At 40.1% G+C, this 13,713-nt stretch overlaps 1 protein-coding gene across 1 annotated transcript in view; it reads left to right on the forward strand.

Annotated features, from left to right (window-relative positions):
- The window catches only part of MYH9 (myosin heavy chain 9), a 70,875-nt gene that overhangs the window by 26,051 nt on the left and 31,111 nt on the right, over window positions 1-13,713 (forward strand). The window contains exons 4-9 of the mRNA XM_027680347.1: window positions 5,394-5,421; window positions 6,005-6,098; window positions 11,006-11,098; window positions 11,790-11,853; window positions 12,402-12,500; window positions 13,368-13,511. Of these exons, the coding sequence (XP_027536148.1) occupies window positions 5,394-5,421; window positions 6,005-6,098; window positions 11,006-11,098; window positions 11,790-11,853; window positions 12,402-12,500; window positions 13,368-13,511 (522 nt within the window). The remainder of the gene's footprint in view (window positions 1-5,393; window positions 5,422-6,004; window positions 6,099-11,005; window positions 11,099-11,789; window positions 11,854-12,401; window positions 12,501-13,367; window positions 13,512-13,713) is intronic.

Consider the following 13,713-nt stretch of genomic DNA (forward strand, 5'->3'; position numbering starts at 1 on the left):
ATTCAGTTAAGGAGTGCTAGAGAAAGGGATATGGGCTCTAGTCCAAAAATGTCTTGGGGGAATAAATATTTGCATTTGACCCAGTAGGATATATTTCATTTTTCAGATGAAACTTATTTTTCTCCTTGTGGCTGTCCTCAAACTTCAGCTAATGCAGAGCTGAATCTTGGCACTGCAGAGTTCCTGCCAACTCAAGTGTTTTTTTTTTCTCTCTTTTTTTTTAACCATCTTTTTTTTAACATCTTTTCTGTTGTTGAGAGCTATCTTGACTATACTGTGTTTGTCCTTCATTTGATTTTTCTTTTCTCTTTCTTTTTTTTTCTTTTTGTACTTGATGATAGTTTATTAGCATTTTGAAAGTTCTCTATAATGCATTCCTTAAATGATAATGCAAAAACAGGCTCTCAGGCTCTGTTCTGGTGTTCCCCTGGAGTGTTTTTGATCTTGCTCAAACCAGCATATAGGTTAAAGCACCACAGTGAACATATTTGATTACATCTGATGCCAGTGGGGTTGTTCTGTGTAGCACAGTGTGTCAGGGGCCTGGGGCTCCTCCTGTGTCAAGAGCCCCAAGGAAAGGACATGGGTTGTAAAATTATGTTGATGTTGGAAGGGAAATTTGAGGAGGCAATAAGAAGCTGAAAATACTGTATGATTGAAGCACTTAGATGCATTTAAGACTAATTCTTGCTTTAGGTCAACTCTATAAGTTGGTCAGCTAGCCAGTTGGCTAAGTTGGGCTGCAGGCATTCCCCAGGATGCTGGGGGAGCAGTGTAGTAACAGGAACTAGGAGGGCCAGGCTGCCCCATCCTGCCAGATGCTCTGTGGTTAGGAGGTGGGTGTTACCATCGAGCTATGGTTAAGCTTTTAGCCCTAATGAGTCAGCTATAGGCAAGGGACTGCAAGCCAAGCCTTCGCCTTTCAGCTCCACTTCCTCTTAGCTGGAGAGATGATGTCACCGTTGTGTGAATGCTATATACTTCTCCTTTTATGGAGATGAACAGGCCTGAAACGGGAGTCACTCATGCAGAGGAAGTGGGTGATAAAGGCCTGGTAGGATGTTCTGTAACTGAGATGGGGAGCTTAAATTGCATATTCTCTTCTAGCCTTCCAACCTTTTTTCTTCTCCCATCCCAAAATATTTAAAAAGAGAAGTCAGGAGTTTGGAGCTGCATTAATTTATCAATTATGCCAATATATTCGACCACAGCAATTCAGCATTCATTCACACTTGTTGTTTTGCACTAGAATATTTGGTTGAGGACTTTCTTTGTACAAGAAGTTCCTTTCCTCTTGTGAAAACAAATTTTGGTTTAATTAAGTTTTTAGTATATGCTGAAGCAGTCACCTGTCTAAGATGCAGTCTTTTATTCTTGGACTAAAGAAAGTCAAGAATGAGTTAGATATTATGGGGTTTTTTACATAGTAAAATTAAACTACTGATCTTATTATACAATACTGCTGGATAGTTTAAATTTAAAGGATGTTTTACTTCCTGAATTTCTGGATGCTTGAGGCTGCTGCGTCTTATGATCACTTGAATACTATGGTGATGAGAGCTAAAGAAGAGCCTAGATAAAAAGCTTTCCTTGTCAGCTGGTTTGAAATACAGAACTGTTGCTATAATTAACTAATGAGTTGTTATTCTGGATTATTTTTAATAAGTAACTCTGTTTAGGATTGAAAAGCAGATGCAGATTTCTTTTAATCAGGCATTTCTTGATTGTGTTATTATAAGCAACTGAGTTTATTGTACCCAGCACATTCTCTTTTGCTGAGTAGGTTGCTTGCACAACTGACGGTAAAATACAGGCAAGTGCTGACTGAAGTTGTGCAGAATGCCCATGTTGAATGCTTGGGTGTTGTTTTTTTTTTAAAAATGAGGTGGAGGTGGCCTCTTGCCTGAACAACTGAATTTTGATTCCTGATGGCTCAAGTCAGTATGGTATGGAGAATGATTATTGGCATTTTAAACAATTCTTAACTGAAATTGTATCTGAGAGTTATGCTTTGTATGCATTAGCTCTTTGGCCCTTTGGTCGGCTCCAGTTTCCTGTTGCTCAACACATTATTTGAGTTGTCTGTCTGTACACAATTAGAAGAATTCCAGCTATCCCAATGACTGCTGCTTTGCAGTCCTGGGAAAGAATTTCCCCCGGATTGCAAACAGGAATGTTGCCTTTTATGGCAGTGTCTGCACGCTCCTGGTGACTTGCCTGCACTCGCAGGTACGTTCCTGCTGACTTAAAGCAGAGGTGACTAAGGCAGCTGCAGTGGGCCACCAGGAAGGTATGTTGGGGGAGGAAAACTGTGCCAAGAGGATTTTGAACACTGTCTGTGACTTTTCCTGCCTCAGCACCTTTCAACACCTTGCTCTGTGTTAAGGCAGGGAAAAATCCTGTGCTTGCCCCTTTGAGACTTCCTAGGGTCACTTCAGGGTGCTGTTGTTACCTTGCCTCATTTGAATGAGTCTTGAAAGAACTTCTCAACTAAGTATAACAAAACTTGGCATGATCAAGAGGTGTTCAGTGCCAAAGAGCTTCTTGGTATTATCTGATGTTGATCATCTCTTTTTCTGTTGGGCAGTCAGATTATCTGTCTGCCTACCAGTACTCTTTAACTGGATCATCTGGAGGAGAGAGAATGGGAAGGCATGTGCTATTCAAGTGCTTGGGGCTCCACTGCCTGTTTGAGAAGCCCTAGCTCATATTCCAGGATCAGAGCTGGCTACCAGGAGTAAGGAGCACCTTCCTTAGAGTTATCTTTTGAAATATTTTTTTTTTCTTTCTCTCAAATTGACTTCTTAGAAGAGCCTCTGTGGTACCTGAATGCAAGTATATTTTCTCAGACAAGTGGACTGCTTGTTTATAGTCCAGCTTTTGAAAATCAAATGTTATTCAGAGGCACAGTCTTGTCCTTTCACGTAGTTGCTTTGCAATGGAGAATTGTACCTAGGTGTTGCACTACCCAAGAATACATTTCCTTAGGCAATCCATAAATGAGTCATTAGTTATTCCCCTGATCCACCCTCAAAGTGCCCAGTCATGCAGAGGGCTGGCATGTGCCTTCTGAGCCCTTGACCCACTGGGAACCTTGAATGTGTGAGGCCTTTGAAGCTGGCTAACCTCTACTCTTGCCCTGTCCCTCAGCAAAAGGGGTACCTGTCTCAAAGACAGTGAATTAAATTCAACACTTGAAAAAATGAATATGCAATACAAGTAAAGCAGCAGCATCTAGCTTTGAAAGCTTAAGAATTTGCCAGGCCAAAATTGTTTGAGTAGTGATTTTCTTCTGCTTGCTTTCTTCCAGACTTGGGGCTGATCAGCTCTTTCTGAGAACATTAGCAGGGTAATGACAGGTAACATTCTGAGTATTAGCAGGAAAAGAGCAGATTATTTTTCTCTCATTTTTTTTGCTTATCTACATACAATCAGTTTCCAGTAAAGAAGCTTAAGAGCAGAAGTTGTGTATCTGTAGCACGTGAACCTAATGCTTTCATTATTGGTTTCAGAATAATTTAAGAGAAGATGGAATCGCAAATTTGTCAGGTTTACCAGCTTTCCTTATTCCATGAAAATATGTCCACAGACTAGCTATTCTCCTCTCTTTATAAACTGCGTTTATAGAGGATTTTTCTTGAAGAATATGTCATTCTTGATGTTAAAACTGAAATGCTAAATTCACTTGCAGCAGCAGTATTTAAGGATATAGAAAGTGGTTTCAGGTACTTGAAATCTATCACACTAGAAAGCCTTCCCTAATTACAGCTCAATCTCTTTATCTTGCACAAAACAACTTGAATGGTAACTTAATTATATCGTCTAAGTACTCTGTGGTGGGAAGAATAATGAGTGCACTTGATTTCTCTAAGCTATGGGAAAAAGAATTAGAAAGAGCCAGTAGCTAAAATATGGAGACAGTCACAAACATAAACATAACTAACAAAGGTTACCAATTGCTGAAATAATTTATTAGAGCAGTGAATTGTATAGTTATGGATGTTTGAGGCTTGCTTTTTCTCTCTTCACAGATTAGACCTCAGCCCAATGCAAAATTGGGACTTGGTGCAAAAAGAAAAGTGGAGATAACTGAATGAAATCTAACTGCTACTGTGTTACTGAGCTTCTCAAACTGGATGATCTGACAGTCCTCTGGTCTTGATTTAGAAACAGACAAACACCTAAAATGAAACAAAACAAAAAAAGCCACAGCCTAGTGGGGATTTTGAGTTTGGTGGCACAGTGTGTTCTGTGAGTGCCCCAATGGCTCTTGTGGACTGTCAGTGAATGACTTGCTGTGCCTGTTTGTTCCATGTTTGAACAGGTCTTGCTGCCCTTGTGATCACTACAAGCCACTAAGGCTGTTCTGGTATAAGTACAGGCACTCTCCAGTCAGCCCAGTGCTCCCAGCTCGTTCCTGGTGCTGTGGAGAAGGAATGGGATGTAACCTGGGGGGCCAGGCAGGCACAGGGTAGAGGGGTAAATGAAAGGTGAAACAAGGCAGAATCAGGGGAGTGTGTTCACAAAGAAGTGGTGCAGGAGCTGTGGAATGAAGGCATGATGGAAGGACTAGTCAGGAGTGTGCATAAGGAAGTGGAATCATAGGTAGAAGCTGAAAGGAGATTAAAAGATGTGGGAGAAGATAGTGGTGAATAGGCTGGGTGAGTTAAGTTCTGTAACTGGAAAGATATCATCCACAGATGGGAATTGAACACAGGTATTAGTATGTGTGGTGGTATGTAAACATGAAAAAGAAAAGGTTTCTACTGTTACCAGCTGTTGTGTTAATACAATAGGGGTTGGTGCCACAAACAGTCAGCTGTGTAGGATGTAAGCTGGTGCTTAGTGTTGTAGTTTTTGAGTCCATTCTGTACAAAATAAGTAACGAATATTTCTCACTGAGCTTCCAGTGTTTGTTTTGGAGTGAAAGCCTCTGTTTGATATGAGTCTTTGGCACTTTAGGATTTGTAACAGTTGCTGTCCCACTTCCCCTCTCCCCCTTCCATTCTCACTGCTCTGCTGATAACTTTGGTAAGTCAGTATGGGCCCAGTATAATAGGGGCGAGGCGGCTGAAGAACAAGGAGATGCACATCAAACTGTAGCTCTGTGGTAAAGAAACATTCAGTGGGAGGCTTCTGTATTGTTTGTAGAAAAATTGTAATGCAAATAATCTTTCTGGATGAAGAAAACTAAACTGCTATGGTGCCATTATCCTTTGGCATTGGTAGGAGGTTGGGGTCTTTTGCCAGAGAGGAGGTTACTTGGCCATGTTTCTAAAGATACTTGTCAGTGTTTACTAGTTCCTGGTTTTGTCTTTGATATTGATTTCATTCTGTCAGAGAAATTCAGTTTTAGAGTCCTAGTCTGACTACTTTTTTATATTTTATTCTAGATCGAGAGGATCAGTCCATCCTTTGCACGTGAGTATTTACAGTTGCCATCTTGTCTGCATGTCAAAGCTTGTGTTTTTATGTTCTTGGTTGGAGGACTCTCTTAATTTTAAGTGCTGGTAGTAGGCTTACAAAATCAGGTAATAATGGAGAGTCAAGGAAGGTCCCACTACAGTTCCTCCAATATATAATTCTTTCTGCAAAATAAGTGGAAGAAGGGTGGTTTTGAAATAGCCCCTGTGCTCAAACTACTGAAGTAATACAGCTTTGTCAATGGAAAAGGCTTCAAGTGGTCCTTTAGATTTGATGCAGCTGTAATGTTTAAGTTCATTCATACTGCTGAGGCTGATAGAGTAACAGTTACTCTTGATACAGCAATTTCTCTTCTAGACACAGTAAAATTGATTGGCCCTCAGTCCTGCTTACATGTGGAACCTGCACCCAGCTGCAAAATGGCTGAGGGTACAACTGCAGTCCAGCTTTTTCTCCTTTTGAGGGAGGTGCTGCAATGGCCAGAATGCAGTTAAAGATGTCTGTAGCCCTTTTGGGGTTAGAAGTATAAATATGTCCCTCTACCTCTTGTTTGTGAATGAACTGCATATTTTCTTTACAGAGGTGAATCAGGAGCTGGTAAAACAGAGAACACCAAGAAGGTCATTCAGTATCTGGCTCATGTTGCTTCCTCACACAAGTCTAAAAAAGACCAGGTAAGACCTAGGTTTACTGACATTTTCTTGCTGTGCTGACTTTTGACAATCAGTATGTGTTGGCTGATGCTGGTAAAAGCCATATTGCTCTGTAGAAGCTTAGGTATTAACATCTATCAGGGGACTGAGGAGGACAGTGAACTATGAAACAATAAAAGTTTGTAAAAAATGGCAAGCTAGGGAACACTGTTCAAAGTCATAATTCCTTTAATTCAATTGAGCTACAGTGGGGATAAAGCTCATCCACAACCTCTTGGATTCATGGGCAAGTGCATTGGCAAGAGCTGCTATAAGTGAAGCATCACCTGTACTGATCTTTTCACATGGATGTATTGCTTATAACCAGTCTAGGCAGTTTAAAACTGATCTGTCCATGGAGGATTTGTCTCCTTTCTTCTGTACCATCAAAGATTAGGTCTGGCTATTATATATACTGTCTCAAAACTGGAGAATACAGTGATAGGCTAGTGGACATCAGTTGAAAACTTAGAAATTTTAGGAAAACATTAGAAGGGGGGAAAACAGCCAAGTGTTAGCAGCACATGAAAGGAGGGTGGTGATGATGGTGGGAGGACTTTAAAGATGTCTCACTTATATTTTTTTCCCCTCCCTCTCCCCCGATGGACTATTGCCGAATTCTTCAGTTGTGTCCTCGTAGGTGAGCTGCACGTTTACTGCACGTTCTGCACCAGGAATGCGTTTTCTGTCCCATTGTGTGATTTTTTTGAGCAGCTTTTCACTCCACACCAATATCACTTTCTGCAGCTAAAACAAATCCATAGACAATTCACAATTTTTATTTTTTTTTTGTGTGGTGCACAGTAATTTTTTTATAAGGATGTTCAGTTGGAGACTATAGTGATATCAAGAATACTTGTGTGCTCAATACTAGTTTGCATTTAAAGTTTTTCTTGCAGGGTTTTCTGAGATATACCATTTGAGAAGTATTCATCCAGGACAATAGGACTGGACAAGGCTTTACTAGAACCTGAAGCATACAGTGTGTGTGTGTTCCTAGTAAGATCAATGTAGTTGAAATATTTAGCTTTCTATTCCTTGCAGTGAGTTGTGGCTGTGGGTTGCAAAGAAAGGTCACAGGGAACGCTGCTCTGCAGACAGGGTGTTCCAGGACTGTGGACTTGTTAGCCAGAGCTGAACACACTGGAAATGTTCACTGGTGATCTGTGTAATGAAAGCCAGGTGCCAAATGTGTCCACTGTATCTCTACATAAGAGTTTTCCCATAGTAGCTTAATGTGTTGGCATGTCTTATGAGTATAGAGTATATAAATAAGAAGGCATCTCTGCACGCAGGCACACTGTGTGTGCGCACGCACATAGTAGTAAGTAACTTCTGGAATCCAACCAAAAAAAACCCGTTCCATGTGCCAAACTTTCAGACATATGAAGGCTTTTTCCATGGTCTGTCAGTAGCTGTATTTAGAAACATTCTCCTTTTTTCTTTTTTTTAAGTGTGGAAAATAAAATCATGGGGTTGAGTTAAGTATTCTTCCACTGCTTGTCCTTGAGCAAAATTTGAACCACCGAAGCAGGACAGGACCAGTTGGACTGGTTGGTGATTTGCCCAAGTTTGATATTTAATTTTTTCCCATAAGTTTTGATTTTTTCCAAAAAGTGCTGCAGCTCACATTTTGTTCCAGCTTTGTGACTAAACTTAGCAGAGGAGATTTAGAGCTGGAGTCTTTGAATGTTAATCGGTAGAGTGCTCTCTGCAAAAACTCTTTACAAAGCAAACTTGGAACCAGAGTATCCAAGTTGATACTTATTGATGATCTTAGGTATACTGGTCATGGCAGATTCTTTGTATTTAATTAGGATATAATAGTGTTGAATCTTTAAGCTGCAAGACCAGGCATGAAACATAAACAATGATATTATAGAGAGTAGTGGTGCTTTATTTACCATGAAGGTTTCTTGACTGTCACCTATAGAAGTTTGGGATGTAAACCCCTGTTTTTCCAAGTATCAGAACAAAATCAGATTTATAAAGCATATTCTTCAACTCTAGCTCACTCATTTTGGAGGTAGTGATGCATTCCACCATTCTTTTCCAGTGCATTAGTATATTCAGCTAAATAGCTTCTACCTGCATGGTGTGACTACTAAGCACATTAAGGCTCCTTTGGGGGTGTACTAAATCTATTTAAATATTTGTAACAAAGGTTAAGTTACTGATGACCTTTCTCCTTTCCCTGTCCAGCCACTGTTGTTGGGATTCAGTTATTTGATAATCTCTCCCATGACTGCAGAGAAGAATACAAAAGCAAATCCCTAAAGTGTAAAAAACAAAACAACAAAAAACTCCAACAAACCAAACAAACAGCCCAAACACCCTCACCCATGTATTTTTTTTTTAATTGCATGCTGTTACAGGTAGCTGTGATTTCTGGATGCCTTTCTCTATACTTTCTGAAGAATAAATGACTGGCAGAAGTTCTGCCTTGCATACAGAATTTTCCAGAAAGTGTATGAGATGCAAAAAATACAGAGTACAAGGTAGATGTCAAGGATTTTAGTTGCTTTAAATTGGTGTTGTAACTTCAGAGCAGTAGAAATAGAAGAGTGTTGGACACTGCCCAGCCACAGGGTAACAGATCCAATGGCTTTTACTGCTTCCGTTTTCATGAGGAATATAGTACATACTTCGAATGCATGCCAAGTATTAAACAAATTTGTTTCAGGTCAAGGAATGGCAATTACAGGTGCAAGAAAATTGGCAGCATCTTAATGATAGGAACCTTAGATTTTCTAGAAAGCTTGTGATGGACAGCTCTGTGTTGTACAGGTTTTGCTTTGCAAAATACCCATTGTATAAATAATAATGAAGTATCTTCCATCAGTGGAAGGTAGCCATCAAAATTTAAGGTAAAAAACCCCAACAAACTCCACCCAAAAACTTCTTTTAAATTTTAAACATAATGGAATTGACTTTTAAACAAAGATAGCGTGCTAGTGAGGCATGGATACGGTAATTGTAGACACTTAATGTTATGTGCCGTTGCTGTGGCATGCTAAGAACTCGATTTTTCCCACTGTATCATGGTGCTATGGCAGGTCAGGAGGGCTCACTGACTTAACCAACTCTTCAGCCTTTTCCTCTTCCCATAGCTTGGTATTGTTGTGAGCCTGAGCTGTCATTCTCTATGCCTATTGCTATCTTGGTGTTAAAGAGACATAAGCACCTCTAACCCAGAGTTTATCAACACCTCCTTGAAGCCTTTTTCCTGAGGTACTAAATAACAGGAGGCACTGTAGTATGGATTTCCATAAACTTCTGATCTTTGTGTAGCTAAGTATGACCTTGGTTTTATTTTTAGCCAAATAATTAAAACAGATCTGTTATCAAAGCCTGATTTCTCTTCCTTTCTTGTTCCATAGTTGGGTTTAAATGCTATGTTGCTGTCATCTCTCACTTGAATAGTAATAGATCGCAGTCACAAAGGTCTAGGACTTCACTGCAGGATGGGGAAGAGGAATGGGGTGAGGGAAGAGCACTCCAACTTCAGTACATGTGCCAGAACACAAGGAGAAATGTGACTGCCACACAGTTTCAAGGACTGAACCCTAGTTTCAAGGTTTTCTCCTCACAGTTCCACATTCTGGGTCTGTGCTGATGTCTCAGCTCAGGTTCCCTTATCAGGTCTAAGCCCTTAGTTGTAGATACTTGACAGTGAATGAAGGTGTTTGTAGCAGCTGCCCCTTCTGTACTTGTGCAGTTCTGTAGGGGCTAAGGGTCTTGTTTGGCTTTGCACTTTGCAAGCATGAAGCTAAATGATTGTGGAAGTAAAAAGTAAAGACTTGTAGTTCATTGTACAGTTTCTCATATATCTTCCACCTTTTTTTATTGCATGTATTTTTAGAGACACTGTGTAAGAACTAATCTGTCTTTGAGAACAAATGGGAACAATTTTCCTTTAGAAATAACCTTAAATAGTTTTCCCATAAATTCCAGTTCTCACAAATCAAACTTCATTTCCATCTGTTATGCACAGGCAGTCTTGAGTACTTACTGATAACTGCTAAAAAGAGAAACATTAATCTAAACTGTAATTTTCTGTCTCCAGAGGCTTTTTAGGTGATCTTGAAATATATAGAACTCCATGCTTTTAGCACAGAGGACAAGTAAGTTTTACAACAGCCAGGGATACATCTAGAGCCTGCAAGGAAAGGTGAATATGCTGCAGTGGTCTAGTACTTGGCAGGGATAAAGGTTCTGAATTTCTTTTTCTACAATTCCAGCATTTTGTGTTCCTTGAGGGGAGGAGTGTGTGAATATGGCAGCAGAATGCAAGCAATCATGCAGTTTGTGGGATACCACTAATTCTCTTTTTTGTGTGTGGCTCCTTACAAAGGAGGTTTTTCCTTGTTTGTATTTTGGAAGATGTAGACTCTTAAAAAAGTACCAGGATTTTTGCTTTGTGTTTGATTTTTGTAAAACATTAGGCCTTTTCAGACTAACTATTACTAGCAGCATTCAGAGCTGTCTTTAAGTAGCAAGACAGCATTTTCCTCACTCTTCCAGCCTATATGGCAGTACACTTCTGGGATGAGGGCCTGGTCTTGGATGGTATGGTGTTTCACTTTAATCCTGGGAAGTCTGCGGGATGTTACAGCCAATGGCTTTGAAGGGCTTCTTGTTAACAGAAAGACAGCACTGCGATGTGCTTGTGTTGAGGAAGGGAATAAGGCCATATTTGTGACTGTTTCTCTTTCACCTAGATAACTAATGAGTCTCCTTTGAAGGTTTAAGTGATCATCTCCTAAGGTTTAATATGGCTTCTCTACAGCAGATGCCAACTAGTGTGAATTGAAACTGCAGCGCTGGTTTGACCCAAGGTTAATGCAGTGAACTCCTACCTACTTTATTAATTTTTGATTTCTCTCTAGGGAGAACTGGAGAGACAGTTGCTCCAGGCTAATCCCATCCTGGAGGCCTTTGGAAATGCCAAGACAGTCAAGAACGACAACTCCTCAAGATTTGTGAGTATTACTATCTGTCATGACTGCCAGTATTCTGTACTTTTCAGAGGGAAGACTTGTTCTGCTTTTTGGTGAATTGCTGTCAGGGATAGGATAACTGTCTGTGAGTGATTCCTTCAAATTATTCTGGGAAGTCAATTTCATTCAGTCAATTATTCAGAATAGATCAGTTAGGTCTCTAGAATGAAAAAAACAGAGCCTGTGCCAGGATCATTTCTGCTGATTTTTATTGTAAGTAATTAGTCAGTTTTATCCTGGAGAGCAAATACTGTTCCTTATTTTGCTTGCGCTGGACAGCAATGGGCAACATCTGAGAGGGCAGGTGGAGGAGCTGGAGCTAACTGAAAATGGTTGAAGCTAACACTGAAGGAGGTGGAACTGTCTAGATAATATAACATGTGAAACTGAAGGGACTCTGGTGGTAGGAAATCTAGATTGAAACAAAGTGAGTTTGAATTGTAGACTGCCTGAATGTCAGAGGTGTCTGGAGGTGTTTGGAGTCTTGTTTGTTAAATCGCTGTCGCGATCAGCAGGCATTGCCTATTGGCTGACCTTTAGGTTTTGCCTAAAACCTGCCTGACCTGTTCTGAGTTTCCTTTCCTGGATTAAAAACAGGAGGTTTACCTTTTTTGTTTATTGCTGTTACCAGATAGAATGAATACTAATTTTAATGCTATTATTTTCCTCTTAGGGCAAATTCATCAGAATCAACTTTGATGTCAATGGCTACATTGTTGGAGCCAATATTGAGACCTGTATCCTTTCTGTAACCACTTGAAAGAAAAAGTTAAAGGCATGTAGTAATGGCACCTAGCATTCTCGACTTTATCTGGTTGAGAAAGCAATAGGAAGCACTCTAAATTTATGCTAGCAAGATCACTGTTGTAGTCTCCTGTTTCCTCATATAGTCTTTTGTGACCTTAGTGATTATGGTGGGATATCTTCTGAATGAATGAATTCTAATCTTAAGGGACTGAAATGCAAGCATAAACTGCAGTAATATGAATAGGTTTGGAATAAGTCATTCTCACTTCTGTCTAAGGCAAGTGGGGAAGGATGGCCACTGTTTTTCTGGTTTTTATCAGTTATTTTTAGCACAGTCATCATGACTCTTACCACAGTCATCATTCAGAGGCTAGTAAAACTAAGACCAGAAGCGCAGGGGGTTGTTGACTGATAATGATTGCTAAGTCAATACCCTGTCAATTGGCATGAGGAGAATGTCAGGCAATATGAGTTTTTTCTCCTACCATAGAATAGGAAGTGATTTGTATATCCTGTCATATGCCTTGACTCTCTGAAGATCTACTGGAGAAGTCTCGTGCAATTCGCCAGGCCAAAGAGGAGAGAACCTTCCACATCTTTTACTACCTGCTCTCTGGGGCAGGGGAGCATTTGAAGAGTAAGTATGGTTGTGTTGTGATGAATGAATCCCATAATTACTACAACAGAGGATTCAAAACACTTGTAGACTAGGACCTGTTCCTTCATAGTTCCTTGTCTTCGCCTTTTAGATATGGTCAGCTCTCCTCCACTTCTTTCATGCACTCATACATCTATCTGCCCTCCCCCCGCACTTCTCAGTTCCTGAAAACTTGCTTCTCTGGTTCCTTCCTGCACTTGTCTCTGTGCCAGCAATGACTCTACGCCCTTCCTTATCTAAATCACTGTCCCATGTTTAGTCTAGTCTTGCATGATGTAAACTATCCTAGTGCAGGAATGGTCCTACATGGATGTACTCAGTGTTTAACTGAGTGGAGCAAATCTGCAAGCAGCTAAGCAGCTCTAGCAGTCTGGGATCCTAGTACACCTAGCTTTAATACGTCAGCCTAGTAACCAGGGTCTGTGTTATGCAAGAGCTGCAAATTGATCTGGAGGGAAGGACACAAGGAGAGGACTTTCTCATAGTAGCTACTGTTTCAAGAGCTATATGTTAACTTTTATCTAACTTGAAACAAATGAGGTATCTGAAATTAAAGGCAAATTTACTTTCAAATTAATCCCTGCTTCTTATAGACTTAGGGCATAATGATGATTGACACTGCTTTGGTGGAGTAGTCCAGAGGAAGGAATAGAAAAAAATGAGACAGAAAAACTCTGATTTTATCTAAAATACATTAAATATTCAGCCCACAGTAAAACTGGGCTTAATCCCAGATTCATCCAGTGCCTGGCAGTATATGAGAGTCAGAAATTTTTCTCAGTGGTAGCTTGTTGTCTGTTAAAAAAAAACAACCCACAGTAACATCTTTCTCAATTCTTTCCTAAGATGATCTGCTGCTGGAGCCTTACAACAAATACCGCTTCCTTTCCAACGGGCATGTTACGATCCCAGGCCAGCAAGACAAAGACATGTTTCTGGAGACTATGGAGGCAATGAAGATAATGGGCATCCCAGATGAAGAGCAGATAGGTATGAATATGCAAGGAACAAGAGGGAACAGATCATGTCTCTGGAGCTTTTTTGTTCTGAGGTTCTTTTTTTATTTTGATTTGGTTTTGTTTTGTTTTTTTAGTTTGTTTGTTTGCTTTTTGTTTAGATTTTTTTTTTGTTTAGTTTTACGTGTGTTCATTCCTGCCCCCCATGCTCCAACTGAACAGTGTGCAAGTAATAA

This window comes from Neopelma chrysocephalum, unplaced genomic scaffold (assembly GCF_003984885.1).
Source record: "Neopelma chrysocephalum unplaced genomic scaffold, ASM398488v2 Primary Assembly neopelma1_59, whole genome shotgun sequence".
Classification (NCBI taxonomy): domain Eukaryota; kingdom Metazoa; phylum Chordata; class Aves; order Passeriformes; family Pipridae; genus Neopelma; species Neopelma chrysocephalum.